General features: G+C 47.9%; 1 protein-coding gene across 1 annotated transcript in view; it reads right to left on the minus strand.

Annotated features, from left to right (window-relative positions):
• LOC135887573 (zinc finger protein 34-like) overlaps positions 1 to 26,868 on the minus strand; it is a 65,929-nt gene extending 39,061 nt beyond the window's left edge. Inside the window, exons 1-4 of the mRNA XM_065415300.1 lie at positions 26,730 to 26,868; positions 24,807 to 24,914; positions 24,320 to 24,433; positions 23,775 to 23,871 (exon numbers count right to left, since the gene is read on the minus strand). Of these exons, the coding sequence (XP_065271372.1) occupies positions 23,775 to 23,871; positions 24,320 to 24,433; positions 24,807 to 24,914; positions 26,730 to 26,868 (458 nt within the window). The remainder of the gene's footprint in view (positions 1 to 23,774; positions 23,872 to 24,319; positions 24,434 to 24,806; positions 24,915 to 26,729) is intronic.
• Between the last annotated feature and the right edge of the window lie 234 nt (positions 26,869 to 27,102).

Genomic DNA, 27,102 nt, shown 5'->3' on the forward strand with positions numbered 1-27,102 from the left:
GGAAGTATCTGACACGAGGAGCCAACAAAAATGAATGCACTGCATTCAAGACGTCCATTAACAGAGTTGTGCAAAATTACAATACAAAACCAAGAAGGATATAGATATAGTGCTTCATAGTAGGCTTGTATAGCCAACTTTAATTTGTGTGATGATTTAAAAACATTAGTTAAATCTAATAAAATGGTTGTGACACATTTTTCAATATTTACTATTGTGCCATACTTTTGACCTAACAGTCTCACCGCTCTTCGGGCTTCACCCTCCGCCTGTATTTTGAACAGCACCTAATCTCAATTTCTGTGGAAAACACTGCAGTGAAATATTTTTTCTGTGCAATACTGGTTTATGTCACATTCTGTCTGCTGCAGGATTAAGCATCAATTATCCTCCTAATGTAAATAGCAAAGTAGGTTTGTTTATTTGTCCAAGCTGCTTCGCTGGCTCCTTTGTAAGTGGGAGAAGCCTGAACCTCTAAAGAACTATTCACCTCACCAAAACCACCACTCTTTGCCTCCCCACTAAGGTTTGTCTGAATTTGAGATCCTCAGTAGCAACAATTATAACCTGTGTCATATTTTATAGAGATCATGAGCACTTTATCAACTGCAGGCTCAGTTATGGCTCTAAAGCTTGAGCAATAGGCTGGAGGAGGAGAAGGTGATACATCTTCAAGCAATGCTGATAGGAGCGCTGTTTGTGCTGCTGGAAGTCAGGGAAAGCTCTGTGGCCACCAAGAGCACTGGGGACTGAGGGTTGCCCTCACCAGTACAGAATAGGAGTAGCAGAATACACGCCACACAGTGCCTGGCTCCTCTGGGGTGCTCAGTACAGTTGGCAGTGCCTTCTACCCCTACCCGTTTGCCATCAGGGTATGTAAGCAGCAGCAACACTACGGTTTCCACATGCATGGGAGAGTTTGAGGAAGGGAAAGGACTTTTTGGCTGTCTTCTTACTTTCACCACCACTAATGCCTCTGTGTGATGGCAGCCATATTTTGACCCTGTACTAAATAGGTAGGAACTCCTTCTGCCAGGAAAAGTTTCAGTTGAGCATAGATGGTCCTCAGTAAGGGAAATTACTTCTCTCTCTCCTTTCTACCCAGCCCCCTAGAGAATAAAATACACCTGCATAGAGACAAACCCATCTGGCTCATCTTTACCCTATGGACTTAAAAATCTCTTTCTGAACAATCCCTTTCCTCTCCAATGAGATATTACCCCAGGAGCTTGCAGGAATCTACACGCCCTTTGATCAGAAACCTTTCTCAGTCAAGGCAACAGGACAAGTGCATGAACTGTAATGGTCAGAGATCGCACCAGCATAGTACATTGAAGGCAGACCCTAAGGAAATTAAGAGTTAAAATTATCCTCCACATGTCCCGCGTCCCACTAACATGAATCTAGGCAAGGTCGTTTGGAAGATAAACACTTTATGCTTCCATCCCACACCACTGTCAAGTTTTAACAAAGAAGGACAAATCAGCAAATAAGAACAACCTTATCTTCTTTGTAGTGATGGGGGATTTCAACTACCCAGACATCTGTTGGGAAAATAACACAGCAGGGCACAGATTATCCAACAAATTATTGGAATGTATTGTAGACAATTTTTTATTTCAGTAGGTGGCGAAAGCTACTACGGGAGAGGCTGTTCTAGATTTGATTTTGACAATTTGAGAATTTGAAAGTGGAAGGCAGCTTTGGTGGACGTGATCATGAAATGATAGAGTTCATGATTCTAAGGAATGGTAGGAGGAAGAAGAGCAAAAGAAAGATAATGGAGTTCAAGAAGGCAGACTTTAGCAAAAGCAGGGAGCTGGTAGGTAAGATTCCTGTGAGAAGCAAGTCTAGCCTTGTCTACAGTGCCACTTTATAATGCTGCAACTTTCTCGCTCAGTGGTGTGAAAAAACACACACCCCCCCCCCCAGAGCGCTGCAAGTTTCAGCCCTGTAACGTGATAGAGTACACAGTGCTACATCGCTGGGAGCCGTGCTCCCAGTGCTGGGAGGTATTCCCCTCATGGGGGTGGTTTTTTTACAGTGCTAGGAGAGCTCTCTCCCAGCGTTGGTGCCATGACTACACAGCCAAGTTAAAGCGCTGCTGCGGCAGTGCATTAACATCGCCAGTGAAGACATACCCAAAGGGAAAAGCAATTGATGACAACTGGCAGTTTTTCAAAGGGACATTATTAAGGATGCAAGAGCAAACTATACCACTGCGTAGGAAAGATAGGAAGTATGGCAAGAGTCCAACCTGGCTTAACCAGGCGATCTTCAATGATCTAAAAATCAAGAAAGAGTCCTAGAAAAAGTGGAAACAAGGTCAAATTACAAAGGATGAATATAAACAAATAACACAAATGTGGGGACAAAATTAGACAGGCCAAGGCACAAAACGAGATCAAACAAGTTAGAGACATAAAAAGTAAGAAAACAGTCTACAAAAAGATTAGCAGCAAGAGGAAGACTAAGAACAGGGTAGGCCCATTACTGAACGAGGGGGGAAAAAGACAATAACAGAAAATGTGGAAATGGAAGAGGTGCTTACTTAGGGCTGGTCTACACTGGGGGATTGATCCAAGATACGCAACTTTAGCTACGCGAATAGCGTAGCTGAAGTCGAAGTATCTTGGATCGAATTACCTGGGGTCCAGACGGCGCAGGATCGATGGCCCCCGTCGACTGCGCTACCGCCGCTCGCTCTGGTGGAGTTCCGGAGTCGACGGTGAGTGCGTTCGGGGATCGATATATCGCGTCTTAACGAGACGCGATATATCGATCCCGGATAAATCGATTGCTACCCGCCGATACGGCGGGTAGTGAAGACATACACTTAGACAAGTTAGATGTCTTCAAATCACCAGGGCCTGATGAAATACATCCTAGAATACTCAAGGAGCTGACTGAGGAGATATCTGAGCCATTAGTGAGTATCTTTGAAAAATAATGGAAGACAGGTGAGATTCCAGAAGAGTACGAAAGCGCAAATATAGTGCCAATCTATAAAAAGGAAAATAAGGACAAACCAAGGAATTACAGACCAGTCAGCTCAACTTGTGCACCCAGAAAGATAATAGAGCAAATAATTATGCAATCAGTCTACAAACATCTAGAAGATAATAAGGTGATAAGTTTGTCAAGAACAAATCATGTCAAACCAACCTGATAGCTTTCTTTGACAGGGTAACAAGCCTTGTGGATATGGGGGAAGTCTTTTGATACAGTCTTGCATTACCTCATAAACAAACTAGGGAAATATAATGTAGATGGCACTACTATAAGGTGGGTGCAAAACTGGTTGGAAAACATTTCCCAGAGAGTAGCTATCATTGGTTCACAGTCAGGCTGGAAGGGCAAAGTGAGTAAGGTCCTGCACTGATCAGTTCTGGATACGTTTCTGTTCAATATCTTCATCAATGATTTAGATAATGGCATAGAGTTTATAAAGTTTCTGGAAGATACCAAGCTGGGAGGGTTTGCAAGTGCTTTGGAGGATAGGATTACAATTCAAAATGATCTGGACAAACTGGAGAAATGGTCTGAAGTAAATAGGATGAAATTCAATAAGGACAAAGGCAAAATACTCCATTTAGGAAAGAACATTCAGTTCCACGCATACAAAATAGGAAATGACTTCCTAGGAAGGAGTACTGCAGAAAGGGATCTGGGGCGGGGGGGGGGGGGTGTCATAGTGGATCACAAGCGAAATATGAGTCAAGAGTGTAACACTGCTGCAAAAAAAGGGAACATAATTCTGGGCTGTATTAGCAGGCGAAAAATAATTCTTCCTGAAGCTGTGCATCTCAGGCCTGCACTGAAACCTGTTACCAGCTGCTGCCACTTCCATTGTGAGCCGGGAGCCAGGGCTGATCCGCTGCTACTTCCCTGCGGGATGTGTGCGGGGAGAGCCCTTTCCTAGAGCCCCCCGTTTGCAGCCAGGGGGAGGTGGAATGGAGAGGAAAATATCTGTTTGTGAGCCAACATTCCCCTCACATGCAGTGTGATAAATCTCAAAGCACACATGGGGGCTTGTCATCCCCCATCCCACCAGCTATAACAGTGGGGTGGGGTGTGTGTGAAAACAGAACAGTCCTGATGGTTGGGAAGAAGAAAACAAACAAAATTGTGTCTTTGTGTTGAGGAAGAAAACATGCCACAGTGTTCTCAGGCTTCCTCCATGCCCCTTGGTGAAGCACAAAAGAGCAGCCCCCCCCGCCCCGAGTCTTCCCCTTTCACAGATCCATAGAGGTTAAGGCTGGAAGGGACCACTGTTGTACACATCTTGTCTGTGTATCGCACACCAGTACATTTCACTCAGTCACCCCTGTTTCCAGCCCAGTCACCTGTGTTTGCCGAACACATCCTCTAGGAAGGGAGGCAGGCTGGATTTGAAGACATCCAGAGATGGAACTCCTATGCAGACCACCTTAAAGAAAAAATATTTCCAACTTCAGGTTTTGTCATTTTATCGCTGTTTCTGCCCAATTTTACCACTTTTCTCTCTATTTATCAAACACCGATGTAAAACCCATTCAGCTACCCACTGTGATGGTGCACTCCATATGATGTTATGAAAATATGCTGAGTGTGAATATAATGTAACTGGAATATACTTCATCCAAAAGGTCTCGTATAGGATATCATTACAAAGTTCATAATCTACTGAGTGTGATCATCCTGTTTGTATAACTGTGTCATTCTTGTACCTGAAACTAGAAATATGAAATATAACTCTGAGGTCATATTGTAATTATGCCAAAGATGGGCAATTAATGATGGCTTGGAATCTTGATGGCTCCCATTAACCAGGAAAGTAAGTCTTCCTGTACACCTTTGTGCTGGCAAGTGGGTAATGCAGTCTAACAGAGATATGTTATCGTGTCACGTGAAGTGGAATCCATCTTTTACCTGGTGCTTTTCCATTTAGAAGAAGGGGGTGGGAACCCAGAGAGGGACAAAGGATTCCCGCCATGTCTAAAAGATATATAAGGGGTGGAACAGAACAAAGGGGGCTGCAATCATGAGAAATCCTCTAGCTACCACCAGAGCTGGAACAAGGACAGTACCAGGGGAAAGGATTGTACCCAGACTAGGAAGGAGTCTAGTCTGAGAAAGAAGCTTATTGAAACATCTATAGGGTGAGATTTTATCTGTATTCAGTTTTCTTACTGTATTAGGCTTAGACTTGCATGTTTTATTTTATTTTGCTTGGTAATTCACTTTCTACTGTCTATTACTTGGACCCACTTAAATCCTACTTTTTATATTTAATAAAATCACTTTTTACTTATTCATTAACCCAGAGCAAATACTAATTCCTGGGGGAAGCAAAGAGCTGTGCATATTTCTCTATCATAGAAATGTTATAGAGGGTGAACAATTTATGAGTTTACTCTGTATAAGCTTTATACAGAGTAAAACGGATTTATTTGGTTTTTGGACCCCACTGGGTACGAGAGTGCTGGAGACAGAAGCACTTCTTAAGCTGTTTTCAGTTAATCCTGCAGCTTGTGGGGGACGTGGTTCAGACTTGGATCTGTATTTGCAGCAGGTAAGCGTGTCTGGCTCAAAAAAGGCAGGGTACTGAAGTCCCAAGCTGGCAGGGAAAACCTAGCCGTCGACCTAGCTTTATCTACATCAGGTCTTAGGTCAACTTCACTATGGAGCTCAGGTCATAACATTTCAAGTGGGTTACTCCTGATTTACACTTGGGCATGTGGGAGGGGAACCAACCCCAGTGACTCCAATGGGGTTACACTTGGTTTACACTGGAGTTCACAAAAGCAGAATCAGGCCCACATTTTTAAGTGACCTGCTCTTTTGCAAAGAGCATCAGGAAACACTCTAAATGGAAAATCAAAACGACACCAGCATAGAGCATCCCCAAACCTTTAAATGAAAACGAGAAGATTCATTCCAAAATTACCAGCCACCGCCTCTCCAGTTAAACCTGAGATAAGAAGGCTTTGTAAGCAATTGGCACCATATACTGGACACTGGCAGAAGTGGCTCAGTAATTGAAGAAACAGAAATTTGAGACCAGTGAGCCCCCACCCTCTCCCATTGCTTCCAGAATCAGAAGTTGAACTATTGAGGCCTGGTCTGAACTAAAATGCCAGGGGCATGGGCACAAGGTTTGTATAATATTTAGTGGTGCCCAGAATGGGTCCACGTCCCGCGCCCCCCCCCCACCTGCCTTGTAAGCCAATATATATATTTTTAAATGATGTAAAAATGGATTGGAAACAGTTAGCATTTAACATTTTCCCTATATTGTGCAATGGGGGCTCTCGCTGGGACTGAGGGCTCTAAAGTGGGGCTGGGATGCGGGGTTTGGGTTGTGGGAGGGGACTCAGGGCTGGGGCTGAGGTGTTTGGGGTGTGGGAGAGGCTCAGGAAAAGTCTGTTAACGTGTCTGGGGATGGAGCGGGAATCCTCCAGGGACCTCTCTTTGAAGCTCTCCTGGAGGTACTCTGAAAGCATTTGCAGAAGGTTTCTGGGGAGGGCTACCTTATTTCGTCCTCCACGATAGGACACTTTACCACGCCAAGCCAGTAGCAAGTATTCTGGAATCATTGCAGCAAAAGAGCCTGGCAGCGAATGGTCCTGGGTTTGGGTCGCAATCATGCAACATTCGGTCTTTATCTTTCTGGGTCAGCCTCAGGAGAGTGATATCATTCATAGTCACCTGGTTGAAATAGGGGAATTTTTGTAAGGGGGTAAAAGGACCCCGTTTATGCTGGGCTGTTTGCGCTTGGTTAAAAGGGATCATCCTGGACAATAGCCACGCGGTGAGGGGAGGGATGTGCTGCACATCCACCCCAAAACTCCAGCCCAATTGCTTGCCATGGGAAAGGAGGGCGCTGCAGTTTGAAACAATTCGCACATGTTATAAAGGCGGAAGAAGCCAACCCCATGTACCCTTTGGCTTACCATGGCTGCGTGGAAACCGAATTATGTTGCCCAGCCTTGTGTGATGTGTCATCATACCGGCAGGAGGTCAATTGGGGTGGAGTGGGAGGGTGCACGGAGCCCTCCCCCCCCCCCCCCACGTTCTTACACGTCTGGGTGAGGAGGCTATAGAACATGGTGAGGGGGAGGGAGGTTATACAGCGGCTGCAGTGGCACTCTGTTATCCTGCTGCCGTTCCTGAAGCTCCACCAGACGCCGGAGCATGTCCGTTTGATCATGCAGCAGCCCCAGCGTTGCAGCCTGCCACCTCTCATCTCGAGCGTCCCTCATGACCTCACGTTCACTGGCATCTTTCCTGTACTTAGATACCGTGTCCTTCCACTCATTCAAATGAGCTCTTTCCTAGCGGGTGCATTCCATTATTTCCGAGAACATCTCGTCTCGCGTCCTCTTTCTCCGCCGCCTTATCTGAGAGAGCCTTCAGGACGGAGGAGGGAGGCTTGAAAAATTTGCAGCTGCTGGAGGGATGGAAAAAAGGAGAGAAGTTTTTAAAAAGATACATTTTACAGACCAATGCTTATACTCTTTCACGGTGAAAAACACTATTCACATTACATAGCAAATGTGATTTCAGTACAGGGTCGCATTTTCCATCTTAATATTGAGTGCCTGTGGCTTTGGTGTTAGAGATCAAAGACGCAGGTCTGGGCAACAGAATTCGGCTTGCATGCGGCCATGGTAAGCCATTGTCTTTCGGCTTCTGTGCCCTCCTTTCCCACATACCAAGCAAAGCCCGTTGACTGCTGCGGTTTTCCTGTTAACCTTCAGCAGCAGAAAACAAACTAACCCCCCCCCCATCCAATTCTCTGGGATGATCGCTTTATCCCTCCCCCCACCGCGTGGCTGGTATCAGGGAAGATTCCCTGCTAGCCAAAGGCGAAAAGCTCAGCACCAATTCCCCACCCTTCCCCGCTTGGCTAACTGCAGGGAAGGATTTCTTTTCAGCCACAGGCAAACAGCCCAGTAGGAACGGCCACCTCTGTCCAAGGGGTTAATTAAATTCCCATATTTCAACCAGGTTACCATGAGCGATATCACTCTCCTAAGGATTACACAGCGAGATAAAGAACGGATGTTGCTTGAATGCCAGCAGACACCGGGACCATACGCTACCAGGCTTTGTCATGTAATGATACCAGATTACTTGCTACTAGCATGGCGTGGTCAAGTGTCCTACCATGGAGGATGGAATAAGGCTGCACTGCCCAGAAACCTTCTGCAAAGGCTTTTGGAGTACCTCCAGGAGAGATTCATGGAGATGTCCCTGGAGGATTTCCGCTCCATCCCAGACACATTAACACACTTTTCCAGTAGCTGTACTGGCCGCGAATGCATCCCAAGTCCTCAGGGCAAATTAATCATTAAAAAACGCTTGCTTTTAAACCATGTTTTATATTTTAAGAGGTAAACTCACCTGTGGTCCCTTCCATGGGGTCATGGTCTTGGGTACTGGCTTGGGAGGCTTGGGAGGGTACTTCAGTCAGGCTGAGAAAAAGATCCTGGCTGTTGGGGTGAACAGAGTGATGTGTGCTCTCCGCAAGCTCGTCCTCCTCCTCCTCTTCCCCGTCCGCAGAATCCTCAGATGTGGCTGATGAGATTACCCCCGCCTCGGAATCCACGGTCAGAGGTGGGGTAGTGGTGGCGGCACCCCCCTAGAATTGCATGCAGCTCAGCGTAGAAGCGGCATGTCCGCGGCTCTGACCTGGAGCGACCGTTTGCCTCCTTTGTTTTCTGATAGGCTTGTCTGAACTCCTTGACTTTCACGCGGCACTGCTCTGAGTCCCTATTGTGGCCTCTCTCCTTCATGCCCTTGGAGATTTTTTCAAAAGTTTTGGCATTTCGTCTTTTCGAACGAAGTTCTGCTAGCACTGAATCCTCTCCCCATATAGCGATCAGATCCAGTACCTCCCATATGGTCCATGCTGGTGCTCTTTTTTGATTATCGGCCTGCATGGTTATCTGTGCTGATGAGCTCTCTGTGGTCACCTGTGCTCTCCTGTGCTGGGAAAACAGAAAATGAAATTCAAATGTTCGCGGGGCTTTTCCTGTCTACCTGGCCAGTGCATCCGAGTTCAGATTGCTGTCCAGAGCGGTCACAATGGTGCACTGTGGAATAGCTCCCAAAGGGCAATACCATCGAATTGCGGCCACACTAACCCTAATTCGAAATGACAATATCGATTTTGGCGCTACTCCGCTCGTCGGGGAGGAGTACAGAAATCGATTTTAAGAGCCCTTTATTTTGAAATAAATGGCTTCCTTGTGTGGACGGGTGCAGGGTTAATTCGATTTAACGCTGCTAAATTTGAATTAAACACATAGTATGGCTACACTACGGGTACGTCTATACTTACCTCCGGGTCCGGCGGTAAGCAATCGATCTTCTGGGATCGATTTATCGCGTTTTTTCTAGATGCGATAAATCGATCCCGGATCGATCCCGGAAGTGCTCGCCGTCGACGCCGGTACTCCTGCTCCGCGAGAGGAGTACGCGGAGTCGACGGGGGAGCCTGCCTGTCGCGTGTGGACCCGCAGTAAGTTCGAACTAAGATAGTTCGACTTCAGCTACGTGAATAACGTAGCTGAAGTTGCATATCTTAGTTCGAAGTGGGGGGTTAGTGTGGACCAGCCCTACGAAATTATGAGGGGGAATTTTCATGTGCTTATACTATATAGATCTTTATATAGCTCAAGACAATATAATTTTGGGTTTACAGTCCAACAGGTGTGTGCCCAGGAGTGCTGGGTAATTCCCCGAACTGAGTCCTCCCAAACAGAGCTTATTGCAGCCGCTGTGTGATTCTAAAGCTGGGTGTGTCCCTACCTGTGTGTGGAAAGGGGCTTGGGAGCCTGTCAAAGCAACACAGAGTTAGGGGAACCCAGGCTGGTGGGACAGGCGGGATCAGTGTGACCTGTAGCACCCCTAAAGGTCGGGTCTTTACCACCACAATCCAGCCTCAAGCCCCTACCCCAACCTTCACACCTGGGCTGCAGCTCACCATCGTGCCCGATAGGCCATTGACCCAGGATTGTACACTAGATGTGTGGAACTGGTCTTGCAAGTCCTGTACCCGACAGGAAATTATTTCAGTATGCTTTTGAAAGAAGACATCTAGACAGCATTCTTGAAGGGGACTATAAGGTGGATATAAAGCTGGCTAAATGATCGGGCTCAACGGGTAGTGATCAATGGCTCCATGTCTAGTTGGCAGCCGGTATCAAGCGGAGTGTCCCAAGGGTCGGTCCTGCGGCCTGTTTCCTTCAATATCTTCATTAATGATCTGGAGGATGGCATGGACTGCACCCTTTGCAGATGACATTAAACTGGGAGGAGTGGTAGATACGCTGGATGGTAGGGATAGGATACAGAGGGTCCTAGACAAATTAAAGGATTGGACCAAAAGAAATCTGATGAGGTTCAACAAGGACAAGTGCGGAGTCCTGCACTTAGGACGGAAGACTCCCATGCAGTACTAAAGACTAGGGACATGATCGTTCCCCTCTATTCGGCATTGGTGAGGCCTCATCCGGAGTACAGTGTCCAGTTTTGGGCCCCACACAACAAGAAGGATGGGGATAAACTGGAAAGAGTCTAGCAGAGGGCCACAAAAATGATTAGCGGTCTGGAACACATGACTTATGAGGAGAGGCTGAGGGAACTGGTCTTGTTTAGTCTGCAGAAGAGAAGAATGAGGAGAGATTTGATAACTGCTTTCAGCTACCTGAAAGGGGGTGGGTTCCAAAGAGGATGGATCTAGCCTTTTCTCAGTGGTAGCAGATGACAGAAAAAGGAGTAATGGTCTCAAGTTGCAGTGGGGGAGGTTTAGGTTGGATATTAGGAAAAACTTTTTCACTAGGAGGGTGGTGAAGAACTGGATTGGATTACCTAGGGAGGTGGTGGAATCTCCTTCCTTAGAAGTTTTTAAGGTCAGGCTTGACAAAGCCCTAGCTGGGATGATTTAGTTGGGAAGTGGTCCAGCTTTGAGAAGGGGGGTTGGACTAGATGACTTCCTGAGGTCCCTTCCAACCCTGATTCTATTATTCTAAAGGCAACAATGGGAATATTGGTTTGGCTGAGGTCTGAGCGAGTCAGTAACGTGCGCCAGCGACCCTTTAAACATCCAAATGCACATTCTACCACCATTCTGCACTTGCTCAGCCTCTAGTTGAACAGCTCCTGACTACTGTCCAGACTGCCTGTGTATGGCTTCATGAGCCATGGCATTAAGGGGTAGGCTGGGTCCCCAAGGATAACGATAGGCATTTCAACATCCCCAACTGTTATTTTCTGGTCTGGGAAGTAAATCCCTTGCTGCAGCCATTTAAACAGAGTAGTGTTCCTGAAGACGCGAGTGTCATGAACCTTTCCCGGCCAGCCCACGTTGATGTTGGTGAAACGTCCCTTGTGATCCACCAGTGCTTGCAGCACCATTGAAAAGTACCCCTTGCAGTTTATGTACTGGCTGCCCTGGTGCTCCGGTGCCAAGATAGGGATATGGGTTCCATCTATCGCCCCACCACAGTTAGGGAATCCCATTGCAGCAAAGCCATCCACTATGACCTGCACGTTTCCCAGAGTCACTACCTATCATAGCAGCAGCTCAGTGATTGCTTTGGCTACTTGCATCACAGCAGCCCCCACAGTAGATTTGCCCACTCCAAATTGATTACCGACTGACCGGTAGCTGTCTGGTATTGCAAGCTTCCACAGGGTTATCGCCACTCGCTTCTCAACTGTGAGGGCTGCTCTCATCTTGGTATTCTGGCGCTTCAGGGCAGGGGAAAGCAAGTCACAAAGTTCCATGAAAGTGCCCTTACGCATGCGAAAGTTTCGCAGCCATTGGGAATCGTCCCACACCTGCAACACTATGCAGTCCCACCAGTCTGTGCTTGTTTCCCGGGCCCAGAATCGGCATTCCACGGCTAGAACCTGCCCCATTAACAACATGATCTCCAAAGCACCAGGGCCTGTGGTTTGATAGAATCCTGTGTCCATGTCCTCATCACTCTCGTCGCCGCGCTACTGTCACCGCCTCCTCCTCACCAGGTTTTTCTGGTCCTGGTTCTGCATAAACTGCACGATAATGTGCGAGGTGTTTACAGTGTTCATGACTGCTGTCTTGAGATGAGCGGGCTCCATCCTTGCCGTGGTATGCCGTCTGCAGTGTTCACCCAGGAAAAAATGGCGCAAAACAGTTGTCTGCCATTGCTTTAATGGAGGGGAGGGGTTAGGCTGTACCCAGAACCCCCAGCGACAATGTTTTTTTGCCCCATCAGGCACTGGGATCTCAACCCAGAATTCCAATGGGCGGGGGAGACTGCGGGAACTATGGGATAGCTATGGGATAACTACCCACAGTGCAATGCTCCGGAAGTTGACGCTAGCCTCGGAACATGTATGCACACCGCCGAATTAATGTGCTTAGTGTGGCCACATACACTCGACTTTATAAAATCGGTTACCAAAAATAGAATTCTGTACATTCGGAGTAATCCCATAGTGTAGACATACCCTAAGACCAGACCTTTTAATTGGGGTAATTGTTGTTAAAATCGCAAACCAATAGGATAGCACATTCATCAGCATACTGAAGATCAGAAATGGACAACCTAAGGACTTTAGACTTCGAGCAGAGATGTCGAAGATTAGAAAGCCGCCCATCCATTGTATATTGAATGTCAACTCTATTGGGGAGGTGGAGCTGGACAAAAATGACTGCTAAATGGATGAAGAATAGGTTTTGGGCAAGAGGGTTGGGGTGTCCTTGCTTAACCCCAGGTTTGATGGCCAAAGGTTCTGTCTCTGGAACATTACAGGAAACAGTGGCCATCTGCTCATGAAGAACCCTTAGGGCCTTAATACATTTTGGAGGGAAGCCAAATCTGGCGAGCACCTTCCATAAGCTTCACGATTGACCAAGTCAAAGGCCTTTGTTAAATCGATGAAAGCCATGTACAGGTCCTGATTTTGCTCCTGAGATTTTTCCTGGATTTGGCAGGCAATGAAGATCATGTGAGTTTTCCTACAGGATGGTCTAAAACCACACTGATATGCTGACAGTATTTCCTCAGCAAGGGGAAGTAATCGCTTTAAGAGGCTACGGACAAGAATTTTCCTTGCTATAGAAAGCAAAACAATGCCTCAATAATTTCCACACTCCGACTTATCTCCTTTCTTAAAGATTGTAATAATGTTGGCATTTCTCATTGACTTCGGTTGGTATGCCATCTGGCCCTGCTATTTATGATTCCTGGTTTCTTTGAGGGTGGTGGGGTGATCGGCAAGAGATTTTCTTTCAAATCATTGAAGTATTCTGGTGATATACATTATGGATATACATTATGGTCATGGTGGCATTAGAGAAGTAAATCAGGAGTAAATCAAAAATCAAAATGTGCCTTCCATCTGGATTTTATGACTTCGCTGTCCTTAAAACACAGGGACATGGGCTTCTGACAGGTTGGCTCACAGAACCCCCCCCCCCCCCCCTCCTGGGAACTGCCACCTGCTGTGCCAAGACTATTTCTGCCCCTACTTTCCTGCCCTGTCAGTTTAGGACTTCAGTGCCCTGCCTGGTTTGAGCCAGACTTGCTAGCCTGCTGCAAACCTGGACCCAGGTCTGAATCACGGCCCCTATCAGCTGTAGGCTTACCTGAAAGCAGCTTACAGAAGTGTTCTTGCCTTTAACCATGAGATGTCCAATTACCAATCGGGTCTAAACCCAAATAAATCCGTTTTTCCCTGTATAAAGCTTATACAGAGTAAACTCATAAATTCTTCGCCCTCTATAACACTGATAGAGAGATATGCACAGCTATTTGCCTCCCCCAGGTATTCATACATACTCTGGGTTAATTAATAAGTAAAATGTGATAGTTATTAAATACAGAAAGTAGGCTTTCTGAAAATCTAAGTACACTATTTCCACTATAGCGCCCTTGTCCAGATGCTTACTGACCACCTCAAAGAATTCTAGTAGCTTGGTGAAGCATGATTTCCTTTACACAAACTACATTGACTCTTCCCCAACAAATGATTATCTTATAGTTTAATTCGAATTTAGCAGCATAATTAAATCGAATTAACCCATCCACACAACGAAGCCCTTTATTTCGATATAAAGGGCTCTTAATATCGATAGCTGTACTCCTCCCCGACGAGGGGAGTAGTGCTGAAATCGGTATTGACTGATAATTCTGTTCGTTACTATATTATCAACCAGTTTGCCCAGTACTGCAGTCAAGCTTACTGGCCTGTAGCTGCCGGGATCACCTCTGGAGCCTTTGTTAAAAATTGGTATCACTTTAGCTAGCCTCCAGTCATTTGGTACAGAAGCTGATTTAAATGGTAGGTTACAAACCACAATTAGTAGTTCTCCAGTTTCACCCTCCCCATGGAGCACAGGAGGGTAGGGGCTCCTGGATTGTGCCCCTCCCTGCAATTTAACCTTTGAGTTCCTTCAGAATTCTTGGGTGAATACCATCTGGTCCTGGTGACTTAGTACTGTTTAATTAATCATTTTTTACAAAACCTTCTCTAAAGACACTTCAATCTGTGACAATTCCTCGGATTTGTCATTTAAAAAGAATGGCTCAGGTTTATGACTCACCCTCACATCCTCAGACCTGAAGACAGACGCAAAGAATTCATTTAGTTTCTCTGCAATGCCTTAATCATCCTTCAATGCTCCTTTAGCAACCTCATCGTCCAGTGCCCCCCCCCCCCCCCCGACAGGTTATTTAGCACATTTCCTGCTTTTGATATACTTAATTTTTTTTTGTTATTACGTTTTGAGTCCTTGGATAGCTGCTCTTCAAATTCTTTTTTGGCCATCCTAACTATATTTTTATACTTCACTTGCCAGAGTTCATGCTTCTTTCTATTTTCCTCACTAGGATTTAACTTCCACTATCTAAAGGAAGCCATTTTATCTCTCACTGCTTCTTTGTTGTTTAGCCACTGCCTCACTTTTTTGGTTCTCTTACTATGTTTTTTAATTTGGATATACATTTAATTTGAGCCAGTTTGCAGGGTTTTCACCTTTTAGGTACGTTTAACTAACTTCCTCATTTTTGTGTAGTCCTCTTTCTGAAATTAAATGCTACTGGTTTTGGCTCCTGTGGTGTTTTCCCTGACCACAGGGATGTTAAATTTAATTGTATTATGGTCACTATTACCGAGCTGTCCAGCTATATTCGCCTCTTAGACCAGATCCTATGCTCCACTCAGGTCTAAATCAAGAATTGCCTCTCCTCCTGTGGGTTCAAGTACTAGCTGCTCCAAGAAGCAGTTATTTAAGGTATTAAGAAACTTTATTCTCAGCATCCTTTCCTGAGGTCACATCTACCCAGTCAATATAGAGATAGTTGAAAGCCACTTTTTATTGATTAAAAACAAAATTTATAGCCCCCTCTAATCTTCCTGAGTGTTTCGCAGTCACTAGCACCATCCTGGTCAGATGGTTGGTAATGTATCCCTACTGCTATATCCTTATTACCCTGCTCTACAGCCAAAATGCTTCTGAAATAAATGTAGTCAAACTTTACTAATTCTGGGTCACTGAGAACGAAAATGATGCTTAAAATTGTTGATTGGCTCTAGTTTTCAAGATATGCTATTGGGTCAGTATATACGACCCTTGACTTGGGAATGGCGGAGGATAAGTGAGTTATAAAGGGAAGGGATCTCAATTTAAACCAGAAATGACTAAAATACATCTTTGACTGGATCTATGAATAAATCTATGACTGGGTTTGGACAGTACTTGCTTTTTAGGCAAAACAATGAAAGAGCTCTGTGGCCTCGCACTATAAAATAAACATCATTTGTTGGGGAAGAGTCAATGTAGTTTGTGTAAAGGAAATCATGCTTCACCAAGCTACTAAGGGTTCTTCATGAGCAGATGGCCACTGTTTCCTGTAATGTTCCAGAGACAGAACCTTTGGCCATCAAACCTGGGGTTAAGCAAGGACACCCCAACCCTCTTGCCCAAAACCTATTCTTCATCCATTTAGCAGTCATTTTTGTCCAGCTCCACCTCCCCAATAGAGTTGACATTCAATATACAATGGATGGGCGGCTTTCTAATCTTCGACATCTCTGCTCGAAGTCTAAAGTCCTTAGGTTGTCTATTTCTGATCTTCAGTATGCTGATGAATGTGCTATCCTATTGGTTTGCGATTTTAACAACAATTACCCCAATTAAAAGGTCTGGTCTTAGGGTATGTCTACACTATGGGATTACGCCGAATGTACAGAATTCTATTTTTGGTAACCGATTTTATAAAGTCGAGTGTATGTGGCCACACTAAGCACATTAATTCAGCGGTGTGCATACAGGTACGAACCCATTATAGTTTCAGCTCCCTGGTTACAGAAAGGAACTTAATGGCTTCTTAAAACGCTTTTAAATGAAGGGCAGCAGTTACACCGAGCCCATAACGCTATGAGTTTAGCCCCTTTTCTATTTACTGCATTACTTACAAGCAGAGATCTGTTCCCATTAGTGTATTTCTGTCAGTATTCGCTGGCTGGTTTAGAGCAGTCATGTTCAGTTGGCCGATTGAGATTAAGAACAGGGAGTCTCAGAGCAGAGAGGCTTTTAGCCAGATTGCTCTCCGAGAATAATGAAATACTGGACATTTGACCATTCAGAGGGGAAACGGCCCTGATGTGAAGAAAGTCTGGGATACCACAGGGGAGAAAAATCATTGAAGAGTTTGACTAAATGAAGTGTATACTGATTATTTTTCTCCTTTTTCTGTTTAGGACGTGCAAAGTGTATTGAGCAGGTATGTGCATGCTTCTCTTTTCCATTTGCCATGCTGTTCTAGCAGAGGCTTTGTAGAATTACATCCATTCCAGAGCCAAGCTGAGCGCTAACAGGGGATATGTTTTTTAGGACTGAAGGAAAGGATGTATTTTGTCCCCCACCCACTCCCCCAATCTGAAGGACATTCTGAAGGACCGCAGAGGTAAATGCACCCCAAACTGCACAGTGGGTGAAATCCTGGCCCTGCTGAAGTCACTGTCGAGTCTCCATGGGCTTTACTCGGTGTGATTTTTTTTATCTCGCCCTGTTTTCAGGAGGGAGATAGACGGCAAGGTAACAGGCACGGAGTTCAGGTGGGGCTAGGAATGGTTGGCTCCAATGGCCTCGTTTCCATGGGTTTTTCCATCTGCTTGGCTCTGGCAGGGTTGGGTTGAAATGAGGCCCCTGAATTTACCCGCGCTCCCCGCTCAGAAGTTTGCCTCAGGGTCTCTGTGGCATGTGCCCCGACTCCAGGGCACCTGAAGGCGGCTGTGGCTCTTTCTGGGGGTCTCTAAAACCTGGGAAACAGCAGGAGATTTGTGTCTTTCCAGCATACTTTCTGCTCCCCCATCTCTTGCTTCACTGTCGATCTCCAGAACTGCTGCTCTCTGGGATTGGGTAAGGTGGGACAGGGATTGGGTTGGCTGGTGTCTGCTGCCTGACCATTCCTGGTAGGACTGGGCGTGGCTGGCTGGGCCGTTCCCCCTGTGCCATATTCAGGGAGGGATTGTTCAGCTTTTCCCTCCCCAAGATCCCCTTGTTATTTTCTGTCATATTTGCCCTGGGCTCCCTTGGGCTGCGGTATCGCTTCTGAGCGCATCCTGACTGCAGGCACAGAGTCTTCTCCTTCTGTCTTATCCTCCCATCCCCATGCTGAGCAGTGTACCTGGCTTCCCTCAGTACTTGTCTCTCCCTCTCGTGGGGCTGTATCTACTCTGAATCTCTCTGCCCCTCACCCATCAACCCTGACCAGAGTGGCTTTGCAGTCATGCTCTGGCACCATTCCTCCTCTCCTCCCACCCCACTATTGGTCTGCCCTGACATTCTGTCTCTCGCTGCAGAGGACGAGACCCTGGACCCGGATCCGGCAAATCCCAGCTCCTGGTGTCTCCAGATCAAAAATCCATGGAATAGGATGTGGAGTGGAAGGCCCTACCCCAAAGTCACAAGAGATTTGATTTTGAGCAATGTGTGCTGGGCTCTGTGAGGTTCACCTCGCGAAGACATTATTGGGAGGCAGATGTGGGGGCGGGGGAAAACTGTACTGTGGGGGTGGCCAGGGAGTCTGTGGAGAAGGAAAGGCGTGATCAGCTTTAAACCTCAGGAGGGCTTCTGGGCTTTGTAGCAGCGGGGGAGTCAGCTCTGGGCTCCCACCTCCCCAAAGAGCCTCCTGTCCCTGAATGTGAGCCCCAGGAAGGTCGGCGTGTATCTGGACTATGTGTGGGGCAGGCGGTGTTTTACAATTCTGAGACTGAGGAGCTGATCTGACATTCCCAACCAGTCCCTTTCAAGGGGGAGAAAATAGTCCCTTTCTTCTGGGGATCGGCCAAGCTCACACTGGGCCTCAGTGATGTGGAGAGTGAGAGTAAGAGACCCACTAAAGCAATAAGGCCCTTTCAAAAAACAGAAGAGAATGTGCCTGATGCCAGACTAAAATGCTGATTTAAATAATAACTAATGACAATATTATAAACTGGGGGTTTTCTTAGCCTGCCTTTTAATTACTTAACCTTCAAGAGGACTTCCGCCCCACGCAATTTCTTGGTGCGAGATCATTTCAGGGGGCACATTCTGCCTTATATGCTTCTGCAAAATAGCCCCAGAAATGCGGGGCCTCCCCTGGCTGCCTGCAGGGGAGCGCTGCCAACCCTCCTCTCAGTGTGGGGATTGGGGAACTGGCATTGCAGACAGTTCAACGGGCACCGCTGCTCAGCCTGCAGCTGCAGTCAGAAATGCTAGCAAAGGACTATCAGCCAGTAGATAGGGAATGCTGTCACCCCACCTCAGACAGAAACTATCAGCTGTGTCTTCCCTAGGAGAAAAGCTAGGTGTTGAAGGTGGGTCTGAGCCAACATGTTAAAAGCCTAGTATAGGGAGAAGGATTTACACTGTAAGAGGTGGTAGCTCGATAATCCCTGGATGGCCTGTGGGATCTGTTCTGGTTTCTGTGTTAAAGGAACTTTGCTACACACTACTAGCAATGTAGCTAACAGCACACCCTGCCCCCTACCTGGAGCTGATTGTGTGAGCCAGGCACCTTAGGCCAAGGGGTGATGTAAGTGGGCCAGGAACATCCTCTCTGCCTTGTCTTCCCCAGTCTTCCTTTTGCTGAAAAGCAGTCAGGGCCCAGCATGGACTCTTGGCTGATAAGTTACAAATGCTGAGCATTGTATTAGAATCATAGATTCACAGACTATCAGTGTTGGAAGGGACCTCAGGAGGTCATCATGTCCAACCCCCTGCTCAAAGCAGGACCAACTAAATCATCCCAGCAGGGCTTTGTCAATGCATTAACCCCTGTCATTTTATATAATCATTTCCTATCTCAGCAATAAAGAACTTCTTTCTTCCTGGTGGTCTGATTGCCATTTGTGGCCCAGCCGTCTGACGAGGAGGAAAAAGTTTGTTCTTACATTGCCCAGATAGGCTGGAGGTGGCAAGAAGCTCCGTGCAGCTGTTCCAGCCCCATGGTCTGGGAAATTCCTGTAGTGAGGCAGCTCAGAGAGGAGCCAGACCTGCTGACGTGGGCTGCCCCAGCTACTGGGGATGCTACAAAATTGGTGTAGATGCTGACCAAAACTTCCCTCACATGAGGCAGGGCCAGACCTGCCATGAGCTACATTTGGGGCAATGTGTGAAAAAGACTTACAGCAAGGCACACCAAAAAACATTCCAGCGGTAAACTGAAATGCTGTGAGATCCCTTCCTAGAGTCACAGAGTGTGAGGCCAGAAGAGACCAGCAGATCAATCCGTCTGACCAGGTCCTGTACATGACTCTCACTATCAGCTCAGTTTTGTGATTCTTGGTTTCTCATGATAGCAATATTTAGCACTGACAATTTGTGTGGAACATGGGGAATTTGGGGGCTCACCTGCATGTCGTCACGCAGTGAGAAACGGGACAGGACAAGAAGCAATGGTCTCAAGTTGCAGTGGGGGAGGTCTAGGTTGGATATTAAGAAATACTATTTCACTAGGCGGGTGGTGAAGCACTAGAATGGCTACCTAGGGAGGTGGTGGAATCTCCATCCTTATGGTTTTTTTAAGGCCCGGTTTGACAAAGCCCTGGCTGGAATGATTTAGTTGTTGTTGGTCCTGCTTTGAGCAAGGGATTGGATTAGATGACCGCCTGAGGTCTCTTCCAACCCTAATCTTCTATGATTCATAGAGAGGCCAACTGGCATTTCTGGTGATGAGGTGAGTTGGAACATGAGAGAGGAATGTCTAACACTTGGCAACTTCCTCAAGGCAGCACGACCAGCTTCACCAGCTGTCCAACTGAGTTGGGGCAGAAGCAGGAGAAGTGAATTGAAAGGTTTACAAAGCAATTCCCTCTCCCAACAAGCTGGCAGAGAAGCCTCAGGCCCAGCAGCTGGGGCTGGAGCAATGAGGAGAGGCTGATAGGGGACTTCTCCCCTGCCAGGGGTTCTGCCGGACCAGGCGGCGTCAGAGTGACTGATCAACTCAGGGTCACCTGTGACTGTCTATCCTCTGAGTCCAGAAAGTAATGGGCATGTACCTCATTATGATGGATTGGGAATCAAATTGCCTCCCCCCCAAAATTGGCCTCTCGCCTACACAAATACACGCACAGGAACTCAGTGTCCTGAGATTTAGGGCTTCATACACATGACACCACGGACCTCTTGGGTCAGTCACTACACCTTTGAAGCAGCCAGATTATGTGAAAGGCCGCACAGAGACCAGACCCACTCTGAGCAGGGAGATAGCCCTGGTACGGCTGGCATTGCCAGGAGGTTTGAAAATCAAATTGAGTTTTTCAAAAGGGGATGGAAAAAACAGCAGAAAAGAGATTCCTGGTAACAGTCTGTGAATCAAATGCTAGAAAAGAGCAGAATCAAAGGAGCCGCTCTGGGGTATCCCCCTGACACTGTCCCCGGGACACCACATTCCCCCAGCAGTGTGGGGACGAGGCAGAGGCAGGAACTGGCTTTTCCTATCTCTGCTCATCATCTTGTCCCAGGAAAGTCAAGCTGTCCCGGGGTGCTGCAGGAAATGGGTCTGGGCAGGGCTGGGAGCTGGAAACCTCCCTCCCCACTTATTGCTCCTGCTGCTCTTTTCAGTCTTTCCCCATGTCTCCTTCCTGCCCCCTTTCCCCTCCTCTCGGACTGGGAGATTCGGTCCCTGGCCCGGTGCTAGGATGTTCACTCTCCGGGAGCTGGCTCGGCTCCTGCAGAGGCGCTCAGGGGAGAGCCTGGGGGAGTCAGGGAGGGCAGCAGCTCTGTGACTTGCAGACTGCCGCCCGGGAGCAGAGCTACGGTGAGCAGGGGCCGGTGGAGCAGTCACTTTCCTGCCCGGCCCCAGCCCTTTCCCCTCAGGAGCTGGTGTCGGCAGAGTCCGGGGCTGCCCCAGGGGCTGGTTTCAGCCCCCGGAGAAAGCCCCCCGGTTGGGCACAGAAGGGCGCTAGGGAAGGGCTCTCCCCGCACAAACCCCACTGAAGAGCAGCAGCTGCTAAGCCTGGGCTCCGACATGGTGATGGGTACAGGGTGATGGCTACTGTAGCACCATCTGACCTAGGAAGCTCAACTGTGCCCAGACTGAGCAGCGGTAATGAAAAAGCATTCTCCTCTCCCTTAGCAATAGCCAGAGCCCTCTGATAGGACAGTCAAGCCCCCTCTCTGTGCTCACCTGGGGACAGAAACACAACACACAACTGATCCGTCCAGAACACAGAGAACCTTCCAAACCAAATAAGACAGAGACAAGGTCCCAGAGAAACATGCCCACTGCTGCCACCCATGGCTCCAGGCCACCCCCTGGAGCCAGCTGCCCATCAGCCCTGAGATCGTTTTAATATGGGGACCCTCTGAGAAAACATTCACTCCCTCCGGTCTTATCTCCCCTGCTCCATCCAAGGTGGGGAGAGGCCACTGTTAAGCCGGGCGCACACTCTGGGCTCCCTTGCTAATCATGGGCTGAGCTGACACCCAAACCCTCACCCAGCAGTTATTGAGTAGCAGCTGAGGCTGGAAGCTGGGTGGAACAAAGCACAGTAGGGACCTTGGCCAGGGGTTGAGTCTGGCTGGATTGTGGCCGCTAGGTAAGCCAATACTTCCAGGCTGCACTGTCATTACAGGGGGTGGGGTGGTGAAATAAAGTCTCGAGTCCTTTTGACCTTCCCCGCAGCATTTTATCCTGGTCTCCTAACCCCACTCGCTCCCAGCCTAACCTGTGGATCCTCCCAGCAGCTGCAGCAGCATAGTGTGGGGTCAGCAGTAGCAGGGCAGTTGACATATCCGTGTTGCAAGCATTGCTCTATACCAGGGGTGGGCAAACTAGGGCCTGTGGGCCACATCCGTCCTGCGGGACCATCCTGCACGGCTCCCGAGCTCCTGGCCCTGGAGGCTATCCCCTGGCCCTCCCCTCCTGTCTCCCCTCCCCCGCAGCCTCAGCTAGCTCACTCCACCGCCGGCTCAATGCTAGTCTGGGCGGCGGGGCTGTGAGCTCCTCTGAGCCTGACCCTGTGCTCTGTGCTGTGCGGTGGTGATGGCAGCGTGGCCCGGCTCCAGCCACAGCCGCGCCGCCAGCCACCCATGCTCCAGGCAGCACGGTAAGGGGGCAGGGAGCAAGGGGGTTGGATAGAGGGCAGGGGAGTTCGGGGTGGTGGTCAGGGTGCGGGGGTGTGGATGGTGGTGGAGGGGAACAGGAGGTTGACTGGGGGCAGTCAGGGGCAGGGGTTCTGGGGGCAGTCAGAGAACGACGGGGGTTGGATGGGGCAGGAGTCCGGGGGGGGCAGATAGGAGGTGGGGGCCCGGCCACGACTCCCTCCCCTAACCGGCCTGTGGAAGTGGAAAAAAGTGCAGACATCTTAGTCTTCTAGGAAGAGCAAGAGTCAGGCTAACTCTAACAGCTAAGAACCGAGACTTCCAGGCAGGGCCTGGGCGAGTGAAAAAGAACTGTAAGAGAGGTTGTTTTGACCTTGTGTTAGTTAAGAATGGAACGCAGACTATAGCAAGAACTGCTGAGAAAAGTAAGATATCTGGAAGGAATATGTATAAACAAAATGCAGTTGTTGATCATTACTGTATGTAACAAAAGGTATAAATGCTCGCCTTAATTGTTTCTCTTTTGGGAGACCTGCCGTTGTGCACTCTCCCCCTTTTGCAATTGCTTGAATAAACTGCCTCTGGCTTGTTGCTTCAAACTCAGAGTGAGGACTCGTTTTTCTCCAACAGGCCCTCTATACAATTTATGAAACCCGATGCGGCCCTCAGGCCAAAAAGTTTGCTCTATACCCAGCTGACATCAGATCTCTACACCACTCTGGCTTACCCCCACTAATGCCTCACTCCAAAAGAAACATCCCAAGAAGGAACCTCAACACAGCAAGGCCAGCAAAAGGAGAACAGATGTGGCATTTGTAGGGCCAGACAGTGGTGGTGGAAGGGTAGAGGAACTAGGGACAAGCATACAGAGACAGGCAGACAGATATGCCATAGCTGAATTCCCCTGACACATGAGAAGATCAGTAAATGTGTTTTTCACTCCCCCCCTCTGCTCTTGGGGGCCTTATAGGTCATGAACGTTCGCTGATGAGCAATCAGGTGGCAGGTCCGGCTGAAGCTCCTTCCACATCCCAGACACTGATAAGGTTTCTCTCCCGTGTGAACTCTCGTGTTCTCAGGTCTGAGTTCACAGCAAAGCCCTTCCCGCAGTCAAGGCACTGGTAGGATCTCTCCCATGTGGGTTCTGTAGTGCCTGTAGATGTCTGATCTCTCTCGGAAGCTCTTCCCGCACTCGGGGCATTGAAAGGGCTTCTCCCCTGTGTGGGTTCTCTGGTGCCTCAGGAAATTCGAGCTGTGGCTGAAGCTCTGCCCGTACTCGGGGCAGTTGTAGGGTTTCTCTCACAGTGTGGGGACGAGGCAGAGGCAGGAACTGGCTTTTCCTATCTCTGCTCATCACCTTGTCCCAGGAAAGTCAAGATGTCCCGGGGTGCTGCAGGAAATGGGTCTGGGCAGGGCTGGGAGCTGGAAACCCGCAGACAGGGTAGATAAAGGGTTTCTCCCCCATGTGGCTCCTCCTGTGCTGGAGCAGGTTGGAGTTGTGGCTGAAGCTTTGCCCATACTCAAGGCAGCTGTAGGGGCTCTCTCCCGTGTGTGTTCTCTGGTGTACAATAAGGTCCGAGCTCTGCCCAAAGCGTCTCCCACACTCAGTGCACATGTATTTACTCTCTCTCATGTGGATTTTTGGTTCAATCATAATTTCTTTCAGGTCCTGAAAACCGTCCCCAGGATCCTGACCCCGTGCCTCCACTAGGTGGCTTCTCTCCTCTATTTCTGGTCTACACTGACCATGGGAAACATCCCCTTCAGATTTTGCCAATACCGACCCAAGCGATTCCACTTGCTCTGGACCTTCCTGCTGAGGGTTCCCCTCCTCGGTCTCACTCACCGTCCGATGGCCTTCTGGGACAGAGAGAGAATCCAGACAGGAGGCACTCCCTGTGCTGTGGGAAAGGGAATAGGAAAGGGGAAAACAACCCAAAATAATTGCTAGGGCAATTGAAAAATCAGGCTTTGAATCTTCCCCCCCTTTTCCACAACCCTTCTCCAGAGGAGAGGCCCCATTCTGTTTCCACCTCCCACCTGAACAGTCAGAAGCAAGGCAGGTACCACTAGGGGGCAGCCAGACTCAATGCCTCTTGGTGACACATGCTGTGAGGGTTTAGCCGCTGCTGGGAACGATCCAGACCTGGATGAGCTCACGGGGCCCTTGTGGGAATCCCAATTTTTAAATTTGTCTTTTAACATTTCTGTGTCAGGATAACGGATTCCTCACCTGAGCCCCTGGAGATCTCACTTTCCTCAGTGCCCTGCAGATTCGGGAAACACGGTTCTTCCCCTTGCTCCAGCCAGGAGATCACAGCAGGTTTGGGAACTGCAAATCCTGGGAAAGGAGACCGGGGAGACCAGGGATTGCTATTGATACAGAGAATATTTGTTACAAAGAACTTTCCCTGATTTGAACCAAGCCTTTTTCTGTGCTGAGGGACATAGGATCTGGATGGATGGGATCTAGGACACAGAGACATTTTAGGGGAATCACAGACACCTGCTGGGGGATGTGTTGTTCCCCTTGTAGGACGTTGTGACAGAATGTACCCCTGTGTTCACACCCTACACACAGTTGTAATATTTTTTGTACAAAATATGCCTTGTGAGGTATCATTTGAAAACCAGTCTGTCCTAGACAAAGGAATGTGTGCACTGCTTAATTTTCATTGAAGCAGTAAACAGAGTCATCAAACAGGGAACAAAGGACGCTCAAACAGGTAAGAAAAAATCAGCAGGGAATATCCTTCCACATAGCCTTTTTGTCTCCTGGTGCCCAGCCGGAAATGTTTTTCAAGAGGGGGACTGAAACTATAAAAAGGAAGGACAATCACCGCAAGACCCATTCTCTCTCTCCCTGCCTATCACATTCTCTGCATCTAAAGAGACAAAGGAAGCATTTGTTGGACTCTGGAAGAAGGGTCCTGACGTGCAGGGTTTGGTCCCTGAGACTGCTGAAAACATGTGGTGAGAAACTTTGCTTAAATCTGATATAATTTGTTAAGTTATGTATTAGTAAATGTCCTATCTTTATTTTCCTTGTAACCATTTCTGACTTTTATGCCTCATTACTGTCACTCACTTAAAATCTTTCTCTTTGTAGTTAATAAACTTGTATTATTGTTTTATCTAATCCAGTGTATTTACATTGAAGTATCTGGGAAATTCCATTTGGGGTGACAAGTCGTGTGTACATTACTCTTTTTAAAGAAATAACTGACATAATATAACTTGTATTGTCCAGGAGAGGGCTGAACACACCTTTCTGGGGGGAAATCTAAGACTGGGGGTATGTTGGGGTCACCCTGAAGTACAACCCAGGCTGGTGAGATCCAAAATGTAACCCGTGTGCCTGGCAGGCTGCAGTTTCACACACACACACACACACACACACACACACACACACACACACGCTTGCATGCTAGAAGGCTGTTTGTGAATGGCTACTTGAGCAAGGCATTAAAAGGCAACCAAGGTGGCAGAATGGAGTGACACAGCTGCTGATTAGTCTGGCTTCTGACCTGGCATCTACCCTGACATGTCACAGACACTGATACATTTCAAGGCAGAAAAGGAGGCTTCATGATTATCTACTCTGAGCTCTTGCACAACAGAGGCCAGAGAATCCAACCCAGTGATCACCATGCACTAGGGGACTTGCTGACTTCAACACATCAGCATTACCAATCCCCTCGCCTCTTACTCAATCTCCAGAGATCAGTGGTCACACCAAAAAAGAGAGAGATTTTATGCATTTTAGTGATTGTGAATCATCGACATCTTCTTCCCTCTTGAAAACCTGAGAGTAGGTTAGCATCTCTATTGTGTCTCAGAATTTCCTGTCCCACAGGAGGTGTGGAGGGGCCAGTCCTTTTCACATGGTCTCTGGGAACTAGAGGGTCTGAACCTCCTGAGATTTAAGGCAGTCTCTTCACTAGGGAATGTTGGAAGAAACGAACCCTCCCATCAGTTCAGCTGAACCAGTAGCAGCTGTAGTGTAGACAAGGTTCTGCCAGCTTCATTGCTTTTCATCTACAAACTTGTGAAACTAGCTGGAAAAGGACCAAGGAAAAATCCAGAACAGAAGCAAAACCTGGGCATTTTAGAGGCCCTACAATTTCTAATACCTGAGAGGACAGGAATCCTTTACCCAGTGAGGTCACGGTCTCATAGTTCTCCTGCATGATGGCCCTGTAGAGGGCTCTCTGACCTGGGTTCAGCAGAGCCCATTCTTCCTCAGTGAAATACACAGCCACCTCCTCAAAGGTCACCAGCTCCGCTGCAGCCATGTCATTTTTCCCATCTCCTGGGAGGATGGGACGATCTGGAGTGAAATGTGGATGTTGTTCTGCAGCCTGTCAGGGTAACAAGGGAAAAGAGGCCAATTTCAGAAGGGGCTTTAGTCTATTTCACACCGTGATCCCCCACCCCCGGATCTCTCCCTGCAGTCAGAACATCTGTGAGGCTGGGAAAGCGTTTGGACACTTTAGACCTGGCACCTCCCATCAGGAAACAAGCAGTCA

Source organism: Emys orbicularis, chromosome 13 (genome assembly GCF_028017835.1).
Source record: "Emys orbicularis isolate rEmyOrb1 chromosome 13, rEmyOrb1.hap1, whole genome shotgun sequence".
Lineage (NCBI taxonomy): Eukaryota > Metazoa > Chordata > Testudines > Emydidae > Emys > Emys orbicularis.